The sequence below is a fragment of the Danaus plexippus genome, assembly GCF_018135715.1.
Source record: "Danaus plexippus chromosome 3 unlocalized genomic scaffold, MEX_DaPlex mxdp_25, whole genome shotgun sequence".
NCBI classification, from domain to species: Eukaryota; Metazoa; Arthropoda; class Insecta; order Lepidoptera; family Nymphalidae; genus Danaus; species Danaus plexippus.
Window position 1 is genome coordinate 541,755 of NW_026869844.1, and position 15,003 is coordinate 556,757.

The 15,003-nt window shown below is 31.4% G+C and overlaps 2 protein-coding genes across 2 annotated transcripts; both read left to right on the forward strand.

Moving 5' to 3' along the window:
- Nucleotides 1-11: 11 nt before the first annotated feature.
- LOC116779421 (esterase FE4-like) lies at nucleotides 12-4,706 on the forward strand. The gene is made up of 4 exons (XM_061526794.1): nucleotides 12-28; nucleotides 172-364; nucleotides 2,909-4,188; nucleotides 4,488-4,706. Exons 2-4 carry the CDS (start codon nucleotides 173-175, stop codon nucleotides 4,684-4,686), a joined length of 1,671 nt encoding a protein of 556 aa, XP_061382778.1. The 5' UTR covers nucleotides 12-28; nucleotide 172; the 3' UTR covers nucleotides 4,687-4,706.
- Nucleotides 4,707-6,519: 1,813 nt separating this feature from the next.
- On the forward strand, nucleotides 6,520-11,331 carry LOC133320066 (esterase FE4-like). The gene is made up of 3 exons (XM_061526796.1): nucleotides 6,520-6,741; nucleotides 9,344-10,623; nucleotides 10,924-11,331. The coding sequence occupies exons 1-3, from the start codon at nucleotides 6,550-6,552 to the stop codon at nucleotides 11,120-11,122; spliced, it is 1,671 nt and encodes a 556-aa protein (XP_061382780.1). The 5' UTR covers nucleotides 6,520-6,549; the 3' UTR covers nucleotides 11,123-11,331.
- Nucleotides 11,332-15,003: the final 3,672 nt, after the last annotated feature.

Here is a 15,003-nt window from a genome sequence, read left to right on the forward strand (position 1 = left end):
CAAATAAAATTACAGAGACATTAATAACGTAAGCCATTTTTATCAATAGTGTAATCTTACTGCTATCATTGAAGATTTGATGTTTTTTTTAAGTGTCTGATTATGTGTTTAAATAGTAGGCCAGTTTTGATATTGCACGACTAGTGAGCAGTGTAATGTTATTACTTACAGAATGCGGTCGTGTATTGTGTTGTTATCAGTCTTGCTTGCCTCAGTGTTGTCTGAAGATGTTAAGGATCGTGAATCACTCTTGGTTCAAATAAACTCTGGGCTGGTTCGAGGATACAAGGATCCAAAAAATGATATATTCGTTTTCAATGGAATACCCTACGCTACAGCTCCCACCGGTACAGAAAGATTTAAGGTAATGGACCAATGAGTTGTGTTTACTTGATGATCTTACTACTTTTTAGTTCTCAGTATGAGTTTCATTAGGAACCAGACAAAATAATTTACCGGGTATCACTGTAAAATAAGCTAAGACCTCTATCATAACAATGTTTAAATGCTACTTAGATCTAATAACATAATATCCTTAGGTTGGTCGAAAAGGACAGTTAGAGGGAAAAAACTATATAGGTTTACGAAAATCTTTTTTAATTCAATCATAATCTTTATTCCAAGAAATACTCCAAACAACGGATAACAAACCGCAGGCGTTATTTTTTTTTACATTTAATTATATAGATTACAGTCGAGACCGGCTCCGGTGGCTATTATAATCTAAATATAGTGTTGCAGACTGCATGTAATAATTTCAAAATATCTTTTAAACACTGTTCATAAAACTTAAATATTTAATTTATATTTATTTTTATGACGTCAATGGACAAGTTTTTGCTATCATATATCATTGACAAAGCGTAGCTAACATCAGTGTTTAAGATGAAAAACTATAATAATAATATTATAAAACCTAACAGAACGTAATGACTAGTCCATTATTTTTTGCTGCATCATTTGTATAGGATTAGTTTTTGCTTGTAACTTGATCGAGGAATAATTTGTATTTTATATCCATATAATATGTACATATTATGTAAAGAATCGGATAGGCAGATAAAGCGTTGCTCACTTTGTTGACTAATTGATCTCATTCTGTTGACTAATTATTTATTCTCATTACACATTTTATTGTATAGCCTTGCGATTAAAATTGAGAATTAGTTTTTCCGTCAATAACTGGAGAGGCGTCTACAATTAAGTATTTTAACAGTTTTTTAAAGATACCTCTAAACTTCCTGTTCATTTACAACATTAAGAAAAGCTAATTCATGGCGGCAAAGATTACGTAAATTTCAGTTTGTTGGAGATGTTTTTTATTTTCCTTCAAAAAGGAAGCTCCTTTACAATTTTAACATTTATTATGGTTATTATATTATAGAAGTTAAACTTTTAACAACGGAGGGTACTTTATATACGCAGTATTTATTATTAGTTGGTACTGACCCAAAACTGTGATCCTCCAAATAAATAAGGTGCAGAAAATTACTTTTAAACCTTTTCTTTATGAAATTATTACGTACCGGTCGTAAGTAAATACGGCCATCCATAAGTGATATTGTTTTACAGATAAATTATGTAATTTGCAGTTTTAAATAACAAGTTAGAAAATATAGGATTAATGAGCAGTGGCGTGCAAAGAGATTTGGGGTAAGGTAAGCAGAATATGTTTGAAAAAAAAAAAAAACTAATTTTCATCATACTTTCCTCCTCTAAAACATTGATAATAATGCAAGTGTTCATTTAAAGGAAACTAATATTTTCGGATTACTACGCGTTATTTATAATTTTTAACGGGCAGACGAGATGTCTGCCATGATCACGATTGCTACAAAGTAACCGAAACGTCGTGAGTAAGTAGTTTTTAAACATAATAAAATACTCGAGGTAATCCGAAAATATTAGTTTAAGTTAAGCATTGATAATATTCGCGCATAAAGTTACAGCAGTCCGATTAGAACGAACATCTATATATTTTATGAGTCTCCCAGCTACCTCTGAGCCACGAAAGTACCTTAAAACGATTACGATCTGTTCATCACCGTTTTATAAAAGTTATTTAAAAGGTAATATCCAGTGGAAATGCAAATATTCTTATTATTATTATTTGATAGCAACAAACTAAGAAAACAAAACAACTTATTTGTGTGTATGCAACCTACTAGCTATTTAAATGAAACTAATATGTTTCGGATAAACTACGCGTGAATAATTTTTGTAAAAAACTACATACTCCCGACGTTTCGGTTAGTTTTCAGCAACCGTGATCACGGGCAGACGAGATCACGGGCACATCTTAGCATTACTTGCAGTTGAGCAACCTGAAACGTTATAGTAATCAGTTTTTTTAAGAAATTAAAAAGTTTAAAAATTGAAAAAAAATTGTTTTTGAACACAAGTGAATCATTAAATATGGAATTAGTTGTTTTATTAACGAATAACGGAAGATTATAACCGTGTTAGGCAGAGGTGAAGTATTTTTAATTAACTTAAATACGATCTTATTAATTTGAATTTAAATTTCCACACTTGTTATTTTACTTTAATATTAAAAATTACAAAAACAATCTATACAATTTTTCAACCACTCCCATACTTGTGGCACACCGTCTCTCCAAGTGCTCTTAATTATAGGCAATGGTGAGTCTGAGAAGAAAAATCATATGAGAGTCGAAAATATACCGAAAATAGGAGAAGTAAAAAAATTGATTAATGGAGATTTTTTTATAACCTTACAAATAAGGTGATTTAAATTGATAAATTATTCAGGAGTTTTTGATCTCCTAGTTAATCATTGTTATAGTGTATTTCATTCTAATATGTGTACGTATTTATGTGTATATATTACACTTACATTCATAGATAATATATTCTACATCGTTATACATTATTATTATAATTTCAGGGCCCCCTACCTCCACCAGCTTGGATGTCAATATTTGAAGCAGTAGATGACCGAACCATATGTCCTCAAATAAACGTAAAGGGATTTATACCCGACTCGATGATTATGAAAGAGGATTGTCTGGTTGCTAATGTATACGTACCTAAGACCAAGAAAAAAAACCTTCCGGTTGTTGTTTACGTACACGGTGGTGCATTTTTATCAGGATTTGGAACTCTACTTACACCAAAGGAATTAGTGAGCAGCCAAACCGTTCTAGCAGTAACATTTAATTATAGATTAGGAGCACACGGGTTCCTATGCTTAGGTACTAAAGACGTACCTGGTAATGCTGGTATGAAAGATCAAGTTGCACTGCTGCGATGGGTAAGAAAAAATATTGCGGGCTTTGGAGGTAACCCAAATGACGTCACAATAGCTGGATACAGTGCAGGGTCCTCATCAGTAGATCTTTTAATGTTGTCGAAAATGGCTGAAGGTCTGTTTCATAAGGTAATTCCCGAGAGTGGTGCAAGTACTTCTCCTTTCAGTATGCAAGTTGATCCTATACAGAATGCAAAAGAATATGCCAAGCTCATAGACATAGAAAATGTTGACGACATATTAGAAATGGAAAAAAGTTTCAAGAAAGTGTCATATGAAGTTTTACAATCAGGAAACCTTGCATACAGAAAAGACTTTACATTTCTCTTTGCTCCTTGTATCGAGAGAGATAGTGGACAAGAGATGTTTCTTACGGATGACCCTGTAAATATTTTAAATCGAAGTGATTTTCCGAAACTACCTATGCTCTATGGATTTGCTAATATGGAGGGGTTGATGCTGATAGAATCTTTCGAATTGTGGAAAAACGAAATGAACGAAAATTTTGCCAACTTTTTACCAGCCAATTTAAAATTTAAAAGCGAAGAAGAAAAAGTCTTAACAGCTAATAAAATAAGAAAGTTTTATTTTGGTGATAGTGAAGTAGACAATAATGCCATTCTACAATATATAGATTACAGGTCGGATGGGTATTTTACATGCCCCACAATAAGAGTTGTAAATCACTTAGTAAAAGCAGGACACAGCGAAATATACTTGTATGAATATTCTTACACTGACGAATACACTCCAGTTATACCCTATACTAATGTACGTGGAGCGCCTCATTGTGCTCAAAGTGACGCCGTACTTGACGGGTTTGGTACGACATTATCAAAAAGATATTCGTATACAGATGATTTTGTTAGCATGAAGAGTCTTATGAGAGAGCTTTGGGGAAATTTTATTAAGAATGGGTACGTTATTAATTAACAAAGTATTTTTTCAAATATTTAATGTAAAGATAATTTATATACCGTTATAATGAACTATGTATCACTGAGTAGAATTTTTTATGATATTGAATTATTTATTCAAATGTATAATGCTTTAGACCTTAAAATGCGTTTTTCGGAGAGGTCTATGTTATAATTTTTTTCATTTGTACGGTTGCTAGTTTAAAAGTTGTGAAGTGGTAGCTGTGAAGAACGCAACCCTAAATGTAACTTTTCAATGAGCCAAATGTCTAATGTTGTGATTTCGGTCATATTCGCAGAAAGCCTGCAGCTTCAGGGACTCCGATGTGGCCTGCTGCAGGTCTAAATGGATCTCCTCACATGGCTCTCAAGAAGGATCCTGAAATAAAAGGAGCATTGCTGGAAGAGAGATGTCTCTTCTGGAATGAAATTTATGATTCATATTATAAATTCTCTGAACCTCCTTCACGTTCAATTCGACGAAATACGGAACTATAGGTTTTTGTTAAACGATTACTACCATTTCAAACTTTTTTGGTTTCTTTTTTATTTAAAGCATTTTATTTAGTATTTTAAACATTTAAAATACTAAAGCAATTGTTCTGGACATTTAAAATTAGCATTTTCCACGATTATTTTTACAGTATTCTCTTTTTGCTTAAATGAAATATGTGCATAATTAAATTTAAAATATTACAATATTTTAATCGCCCTTTCCTTTAAGCTCCTTTTTTATAGCGTGCACACAGTTATCTTTCGTTTTAATCAAATTATTCTAATATAACACAAAATCCATCAAATATTTTCATGGATTTTCTCTACCAATTCAATTTCTTCTACATTTCCTTCACTTTCTTTCTTTATCAAACTATCATCCATTGACATAATATGCTGATGTCTAGTTAGAGAAGTACCAAAAATTTCAATCGGAAAAATACGAATTTTGGTTGGCGATCCGGTAACTGTATGAAGGAGTAGATTGAATGAGATGATATGTATTTGTATCGATAAAAAATTTAGTTATATTAAAAATGATGTTACAGTAAAAATGAGAAGAAAATTTTATAAGCGGAGTCGTCTTCAAAATATAAAAGAGTTACCGGGAAATCAAAGTAAAATGTTAAAGAAAAACCAAGTATATATTGCTGTATCAGTACTAGTGACGGGTCCAACAATAAAAAATAATTTGTGGCTGTAATCAATTATTGCATTTTTTATAAAAGCTCGTTGTTAGTCATAATTATTTTTATAAGTTAAACAAAATCAAAAACTATTTAAAAGGAGAATAGAACTTTTTTTAATTTTTGTATAAATACTACGCTTAGACGAATTACACTCCAGTTCATTGCGGACCGTTGAAGATCAATACCAAATCTTCAAGATATATATTTAGAAATGTTGAAGTTTTACTTTGCATTACCATGGAACGTACTGACACTAGTGAACACTTATCCCATTCTAAAAGGATCTACTTATCCGATTTGAAAAATTGGTACAGTGTTAGATTGTCCATTTATCAAGGAAGGCTACAGCTGTACTAAAATTACTACTTTGTGACCAGAGGTGAAAATCAAAAACCTATTTATGAGTGTGCCGCATAAACTGGTGACAATGCAACAAAATGATGTATTACGGGTTTGTAGGTCCCATCCAAACCTAGAAAAATGTCCACGAGAGCGTTTCCCTAATAGTATAGTTAAGTCATTGTACCGCTTTTGTGTTCAAAAATTGTTAAATCGCCTGAATAAAGGAACTACGTTAAATGTGTATCATAATCTCATACCGATTCTAAATCTCGATCCCGATCCCAATCCCAATCCCAAAACCACACGGGTGGAACCATGAAGTGCAGTTTGGATTCAGTGGCGTAGTGGCAGAGAACAACTGTCAGACTCGGACGAAGTCGCGAGCAAAAGCTAGTTCATTATAATTTGTAAGATCTATATTCAGTTTTAACCTGTGGTTGATATAACATTTTGTTTGAAATATCTTTCAACATACCTCAAACAAAATGCTATAGTTATTATATAATATATTCGTAAATATTTTAGCGTGAGTATTATGTAATCATGAAAACCGATTCGTATTTGTTACCTATGAGGATAATTATGTAGATATTATTTTAAGAAAGTGTTGACATAATGTATAAGCAATGTATTGCATTAAAATAATACGACAGATCCTAAACAAATAAATTTACAGAGACATTATTAACGTAAGTAATTTTTATCAATAGTGTAATCTTACTGCTATCATTGAAGACTTGATTTGTTTTTTTTAAGTGTCTGATTATGTGTTTCAATAGTAGGCCAGTTTTGATATTGCACGACTAGTGAGCAGTGTAATGTTATTACTTACAGAATGCGGTCGTGTATTGTGTTGTTATCAGTCTTGCTTGCCTCAGCCTTGTCTGAAGATGTTAAGGATCGTGAATCACTCTTGGTTCAAATAAACTCTGGACTGGTTCGAGGATACAAGGATCCAAAAAACGATATATTCGTATTCAATGGAATACCCTACGCTACAGCTCCCACCGGTACAGGAAGATTTAAGGTAATGGACCAATGAGTTGTGTTTACTTGATGATCTAACTACTTTTTAGTTCTCAGTATGAGTTTCATTAGGAACCAGACAAAATAATTTACCGGGTATCACTGTAAAATAAGCTAAGACCTCTATCATTACAATGTTTAAATGCTACTTAGATCTAATAACATAATATCCTTAGGTTGGTCGAAAAGGACAGTTAGAGGGAAAAAACTATATAGGTTTACGAAAATCTTTTTTTAATTCAATCATAATCTTTATTCCAAGAAATACTCCAAACAACGGATAACAAACCGCAGGCGTTATTTTTTTTTTACATATAATTGTATAGATTACAGTTGAGGTCGGCTCGGGTGGCTATTATAATCTAAATATAGTGTGCAGACTGCATGTAGTAATTTCAAAATAACTTTTAAACACTGTTCATAAAACTTAAATAATTTATGTATATTTATTTTTATGACGTCAATGGACAAGTTTTTGCTATCATTTATCATTGACAAAGCGTAGCTAACATAAGTGTTTAAGATGAAAAACTATTATAATAATATTATAAAACCTAACAGAACGTAATGACTGGTCCATTATTTTCTGCTACATCATTTGTATAGGATTAGTTTTTACTAGCCTTCTCTTTAGTGGTAACTTGATCGAGGAATAATTTGTATTTTATTTTCATATAATATGAACATATTATGTAAAGAATCGGATACGCAGATAAAGTTTTGCTCACTCTGTTGACTCATTATTAATTCACATTACACATTTTATTGTATGGCCTTGCGATTAAAATTGAGAAATAGTTTTTCCGTCAATAACTGGAGAGGCGTCTAAGTATTTTATCTCTTTTTTAAAGATACCTCTAAACTTCCTTTTCATTTACAACATTAAAAAAGATAATTCATGGCGGCAAACATTAGGTAAATTCCAGTTTGTTGGAGATGTTTTTTATTTTCCTTCAAAAAGGAAGCTCCTTTACAATTTTAACATTTATTATGTTTATCATATTATAGAAGTTAAACTGTTAACAACGGAGGGTACTTTATATACGCAGTATTTATTATTAGTTGGTACTAACCCAAAATTGTGGTCCTCCAAATAAATAAGGTGCAGAAAATTACTGTGACGGCTTTTTTTTATGAAATTATTACGTACCGTTCGTAATTAAATACGGCCATCATAAGTGATATTGTTTGACAGATAAATTATGTAATTTGCAGTTTTAAATAACAAGTTACAAAATATAGGATTAATGAGCAGTGGCGTGCAAAGAGATTTGGGGTAAGGTAAGCAGAATATGTTTGAAAAAAAAAAATAAATAATTTTCATCATACTTTCCTCCTCTAAAACATTGATAATAATGCAAGTGTTCATTTAAAGGAAACTAATATTTTCGGATTACTACGCGTAATTTATAATTTTTAACGGGCAGACGAGATGTCTGCCATGATCACGATTGCTACAAAGTAACCGAAACGTCGTGAGTATGTAGTTTTTAAACATAATAAAATACGCGAGGTAATCCGAAAATATTAGTTAAAGTTAAGCATTGATAATATTCGAACATAAAGTTAAAGCAGTCCGATTAGAACGAACATCTATATATTTTATGAGTCTCTCAGCTACCTCTGAGCCACGAAAGTACCTTAAAACGATTACGATCTGTTCATCACCGTTTTATAAAAGTTATTTAAAAGGTAATATCCAGTGGAGATGCAAATATTCTTATTATTATTATTTGATAGCAACAAACTAAGAAAACAAAACAACTTATTTGTGTGTATGCAACCTACTAGCTATTTAAATGAAACTAATATGTTTCAGATAAACTACGCGTGAATAATTTTTGTAAAAAACTACATACTCCCGCCGTTTCGGTTAGTTTTCAGCAACCGTGATCACGGGCAGACGAGATCACGGGCACATCTTAGCATTACTTGCAGTTGAGCAACCTGACACGTTATAGTAATCAGTTTTTTTAAGAAATCATTTAAATTGGACCGTTGATTGTAAATACCCTTCTTATTTCGGTCGCTGTACAGTTTAAAAATTGAAAAAAAATTGTTTTTGAACACAAGTGAATCATTAAATATGGAATTAATTTTTTTTATTAACGAATAACGGAAGATTATAGCCGTGTTAGGCAGAGGTGAAGTATTTTTAATTATTAATTTGAATTTAAATTTCCACACTTGTTATTTTACTTTAATGTTAAAAATTACAAAAATAATCAATACAATTTTTCACGCACTCCCATACTTGTAGCACACCGTCTCTCCAAGTGCTGTTAATAATAGGCAATGGTGAGTCTGAGAAGAAAAATCATATTAGAGTCGAAAATATACCGAAAATATGAGAAGCAAAAAAATTTATTTATGGAGATTTTTTTATAACCTTACAAATAAGGTGCTATAAATGTGACCGATCACATCCGAATATGATGTGAATGTGATCATTTGATAAATTATTCAGGAGTTTTTGATCTCCTAGTTAGTCATTGTTATACTGTATTTTATTCTAATATGTGTACGTATTTATGTGTATCTATTACACTTACATTCATATATAATATATTTTACATCGTTATACATTATTATTGTAATTTCAGGGCCCCCTACCTCCACCAGCTTGGATGTCAATATTTGAAGCAGTAGATGACCAAACCATATGTCCTCAAATAAACGTAAAGGGATTTATACCCGACTCGATGATTATGAAAGAGGATTGTCTGGTTGCTAATGTATACGTACCTAAGACCAAGAAAAAAAACCTTCCGGTTGTTGTTTACGTACACGGCGGTGCATTTTTATCAGGATTTGGAACTCTACTTACACCAAAGGAATTAGTAAGCAGCCAAAACATTCTAGCAGTAACATTTAATTATAGATTAGGAGCACACGGGTTCCTATGCTTAGGTACTAAAGACGTACCTGGTAATGCTGGTATGAAAGATCAAGTTGCACTGCTGCGATGGGTAAAAAAAAATATTGCGGGCTTTGGAGGTAACCCTAATGACGTCACAATAGCTGGATACAGTGCAGGGTCCTCATCAGTAGATCTTTTAATGTTGTCGAAAATGGCTGAAGGACTGTTTCATAAGGTAATTCCCGAGAGTGGTGCAAGTACTTCTCCTTTCAGTATGCAAGTTGATCCTATACAGAATGCAAAAGAATATGCCAAGCTCATAGACATAGAAAATGTTGACGATATATTAGAAATGGAGAAAAGTTTCAAGAAAGTGTCATATGAAGTTTTACAATCAGGAAACCTTGCATACAGAAAGGACTTTACATTTCTCTTTGCTCCTTGTATCGAGAGAGATAGTGGACAAGAGATGTTTCTTACAGATGACCCTGTAAATATTTTAAATCGAAGTGATTTTCCGAAACTGCCTATGCTCTATGGATTTGCTAATATGGAGGGGTTGATGCTGATAGAATCTTTCGAATTGTGGAAAAACGAAATGAACGAAAATTTTGCCAACTTTTTACCAGCTAATTTAAAATTTAAAAGCGAAGAAGAGAAAGTCTTAACAGCTGATAAAATAAGAAAGTTTTATTTTGGTGATAGTGAAGTAGACAATAATGCCATTCTACAATATATAGATTACAGGTCGGATGGGTATTTCACATGCCCCACAATAAGAGTTGTAAATCATTTGGTAAAAGCAGGACACAGTGAAATATACTTGTATGAATATTCTTACACTGACGAATACACTCCAGTTGTACCTTATACTAATGTACGTGGAGTACCTCATTGTGCTCAAAGTGACGCCGTACTCGACGGGTTTGGTACGACATTATCAAAAAGATATTCGTATACAGATGATTTTGTTAGCATGAAGAGTCTTATGAGAGAGCTTTGGGGAAATTTTATTAAGAATGGGTACGTTTTTAATTAACAAAGTATTTTTTTCAAATATTTAATTTAAAGATAATTTATATTCCCTTATAATGAACTATGTATCACTGAGTAGAATTTTTTATGATATTGAATTATTTATTCAAATGTATATAGCTTAAGACCTTAAAATGCGTTTTTCGGAGAGGTCTATGTTATTATTTTTTTCATTTGTATGGTTGCTTGTTTAAAAGTTGTGAAGTGGTAGCTGTGGAGAACGTAACCCTAAATGTAACTTTTAACTGAGCCAAATGTCTAATGTTGTGATTTCGGTCATATTCGCAGAAAGCCTGCGGCTTCAGGGACTCCGATGTGGCCTGCTGCAGGTCTAAATGGATCTCCTCACATGGCTCTCAAGAAGGATCCTGAAATAAAAGGAGCATTGCTGGAAGAGAGATGTCGCTTCTGGAATGAAATTTATGATTCACATTATAAATTCTCTGAACCTCCTCAACGTTCATTACGACAAAATACGGAACTATAGGTTTTTGTAAAACGATTACTAACATTTCAAACTTTGTTGGATTCTTTTTTATTATTTAAAGCATTTTGTTTCGTATTTTAGACATTTAAAATACTAAAGCAATTATTCTGGACATTTAAAATTAGCATTTTCCACGATAATTTTACAGTATTCTTTTTTTGCTAAAATGAAATATGTATATAATTAATTATATTTAAAATATTACAATATTTTAATCGCCCTTTCCTTTAAGCTCCTTTTTATAGCGTGAACACAAATATCTTTGGTCCTAATCAAATTATTCTCATGTAACACCAAATCCATCAAGTATAATCCATTATTGCATCATTACGTACATATTATAAAACAAAGTCCCTCGCCGCGTCTGTCTGTCCGTCTGTTCGCGATAAACGGAAAAACTACTGCACCGATTATCAAATAGATATCAGCACTCGTGAGCGTGATTCTCGAGAAAGGATTTAGTATATAATTTGTTAAGTTTTTGTATTTACTTGTGTGTACATTAAAGATATTTGTTTAAGATGTCGGGAGAACATGAGCCGTTTGAGAAGTTATAACGAAAACGCTGCCTAAAGTCTTTGAAATATACCAAAATAATGCATGGTTGAATTATGTATCTTATATAGGTCTACAGAAAAGTCCGCGGTGGCATATGTTAATACCTTAAGGATAACATGCTATATCCATTTAACAACTTCTAAAAATTGGCATTCCTAAAGCGTCTATTGCAAAACTATTTACATAAAAATGGTATTAAGTCTTATCAAAATAAATAAATCAGGCGTACAATTTGGAAGTTATCATAATATAAGTTTAATAATACTCAAAATTAAATAGGCTATTTTATATTTTTTAGCCGGGGCTGGTACCTAGTTTTTGATAAAAGCTTGTTGTTAGTCATAATTATTTTTTTAAGTTAAACAAAATCAAAAACTATTTAAAAGGAGAATATAACTTTTTTCGAATTTTAGTATAAATAATACGCTCAGACAAATTACACTCCAGTTCACTGCGGACCGTTGAAGATCAATACCAAATCTTCAAGATATATAATGATATTGACAAGAGTTGAAGTTTTATTTGGAACTATCATAGAACGTACTGACACTAGTGAATACTGATGTCTCTTTTTTTAAAACTACGTATTATTGATATTAACATAAATCAACATGACCAGACTATACAACAAAGTTGGGAACAAATGCAATATCCGAATGATTATCTGACGATATGCCCATTGTACAAGTGGTAATATTTATACACACAATTATACGTTGTTGTTATAAATGTTAGTTTGGTAATGTTAAGAATATTTTAAAATTTAACCTTCTATGACATTTCGTTATTTTTTTGTTCATGTATATATAGTTAAGAGTAGGTGAAACAAAAGGTGACAGATCAGCAAATCTCGCATAAGCTAACTTCATAACAGTTATATTATCAGCTAATTGTTCATTACTTCGAAGTAATATGTTTTTGAATATGTACATATATACATAAATATAGTGCAGTAATACACATATAAAGAACTAATACTACTATACAAGTATATAAAACTACTACTACTTCTCTGTCGTCGATGTTCCATTAATCTATTATTTTTTTGTTTAAGACATGTTAATGAGACAAAAAAAAGGTAAGTTTCAAAGGTAGATAATTCTACTTCCACTGTGACCGCTGTTTTCAAGACTATCCAATATTCGTCTAATAGTATTATATCACCTTTTATTTTAATTTATATAATTATAAACATATGATTGATATTATTAATTATCGTCAGTAATCTATGAGTACACTGATTACTTTATTTGTAGTTTTCATTACGTATTGTGATACTAATTGGTGTTATGAAAATCAATATATTTAGGTAATACGGTTAATAGTATAATAAAAAATATTATTGAGGAAATCATAGTTTTCATAAAGTTACTGAAACATAATGGTTCCTATTTCAAAAACTTCTGACAAAATTAGTCCACCCAAATCAGGATTTTTTTATAGAAAGGAATCTAGACTGAACGCCATTAAACTCATATGTCATAACAAAAGGACGGACGGTGAAGGAAAACATCGTAACGAAACCTGGTCTTATACTTTCAAATTATAAGATTGAAATCGCCAACCCGTCTTGAGGAAGCGTGGTTAATGCTCTTCTCCATGTGAGAAGAGTTCTTGCTCAGCAGTGGGCTTCGATAGACTGATGATGATGATGATGATGATGATGATGATGATAACATAAGATTCCCGATGCGCTAGTCACGCTTTTTTATGCTGCTATTATGTTAAGGCAGGAGTACTTGAGCGTCGCCTGTTGTCTTACGAGTTTTGGCCATAACCATTGACTATAACGCAACATAAATTAACAGGGCAAACTGAATCGAATTATTCTCTTTGTCCACAAACAATTGGTAGACGGACCAATGTTATGACCCCAGTGGCTTGAATTAAAGTCTTTTGGAGCTTTTATTTATTATATCAGGATTATTGGATCATACATCTATTATTTAAAAGATTTTAATGAGTAATTAAGTATTCTGTAGCGAAACACGCAGATCGTATTCGAAAAATTTTAGTTGGATATCTCTTATTCCATAATTTATTGCCATTATAATTCCCACTTCTTAAAGTTGACCAATAAACAAAACATTTTCTTGAAAAGTTCTATAATCGCAAATGATTCAATTTGGACTGACATTATATTACAATTTGACAATTATATACCGAGCTTCCTAGAAATTAAAAAGAACACCTTAAAATTAACTTATTTTTGTTTTAATTTTTGCAAACAGGGCACTTATAAAGAATAAATATAACCTTTTGCTTGCTATTCATTGTCAAAAATATTCATAATAGGAACCAGATAGTTTTGTAGCTGCTACGTTATTTATTTAATTTAGACTTTGTTGAGCAGCGCTCAATTGTAAAATAATTTAAGAAAAATAATATTTATATATATATAACAGCTACACACACCGTCTTAATGTCAAATTGCAATCTCTTCCAGATACTTAAGTTAGGAGAATATTGAGGTGGAATACGGTGCTCGCGGTATTGTACATACCTAGTAATAAATATAATATACGAATACCTAAACATGAAACAAAATAATTTATAATATCTATCAGAAAGTAATATATATATGCCTTCATACATAAAATATAAAACGTAAATTAAGCATTCTTCCTGTGGGTAAAAAGCCTTGATGGATTTCTTAAAAATATTTTTTGTTTTAGACATTTGTAACATAAATAGTGTGTTGTAAGACCAATAATTTACTTAACGAAACGAGAAATTGGTTAGAAAACATAGCAACAATAAAGTAAGAAACAATGTTCACAGATAATATATTAAGAGCAAGTGATAGAATAGAAATTAAAATAAAAGTTACACAGAGCATGAAAAATTTAATAGCAGCCTTTATGCCAGCACCGTTAAGTCACTTGTAGACGCAAATGATCATTGTGTTTTAAGTATGAACGAGTCACTTAAAATGTTTTAATTTTTAATTAAAATAAGTTATTCCTTAGTAAGAGCCTTCTCAAAACAAACAGTGTACATATATAGTAATAAACAAATGTGTCTTAAAAACTTGTTATTGTAAAAAAATAACTAGAACAAGAGTCTGATAAAGTCGGGATAAGAATATTTTTTCTTCATTAGTTGATTTATAATTTTACAGGAAAATAATACAAATGAGAAGATTTTTGAACCCAAGAGAAGATTATTATTGGCTTTTTTAAGGTGCAGTTCTGTGAAACGAAATTCTCATTCTTTTGTTAAATAATTAGGATGAAAAAGTTGTTATCAGACAAGCAGTGACCGGTTTCAATTACCTTTTTGTATTATTTGTAAATATATTTCTTGGAATTTGCTATGTGTTC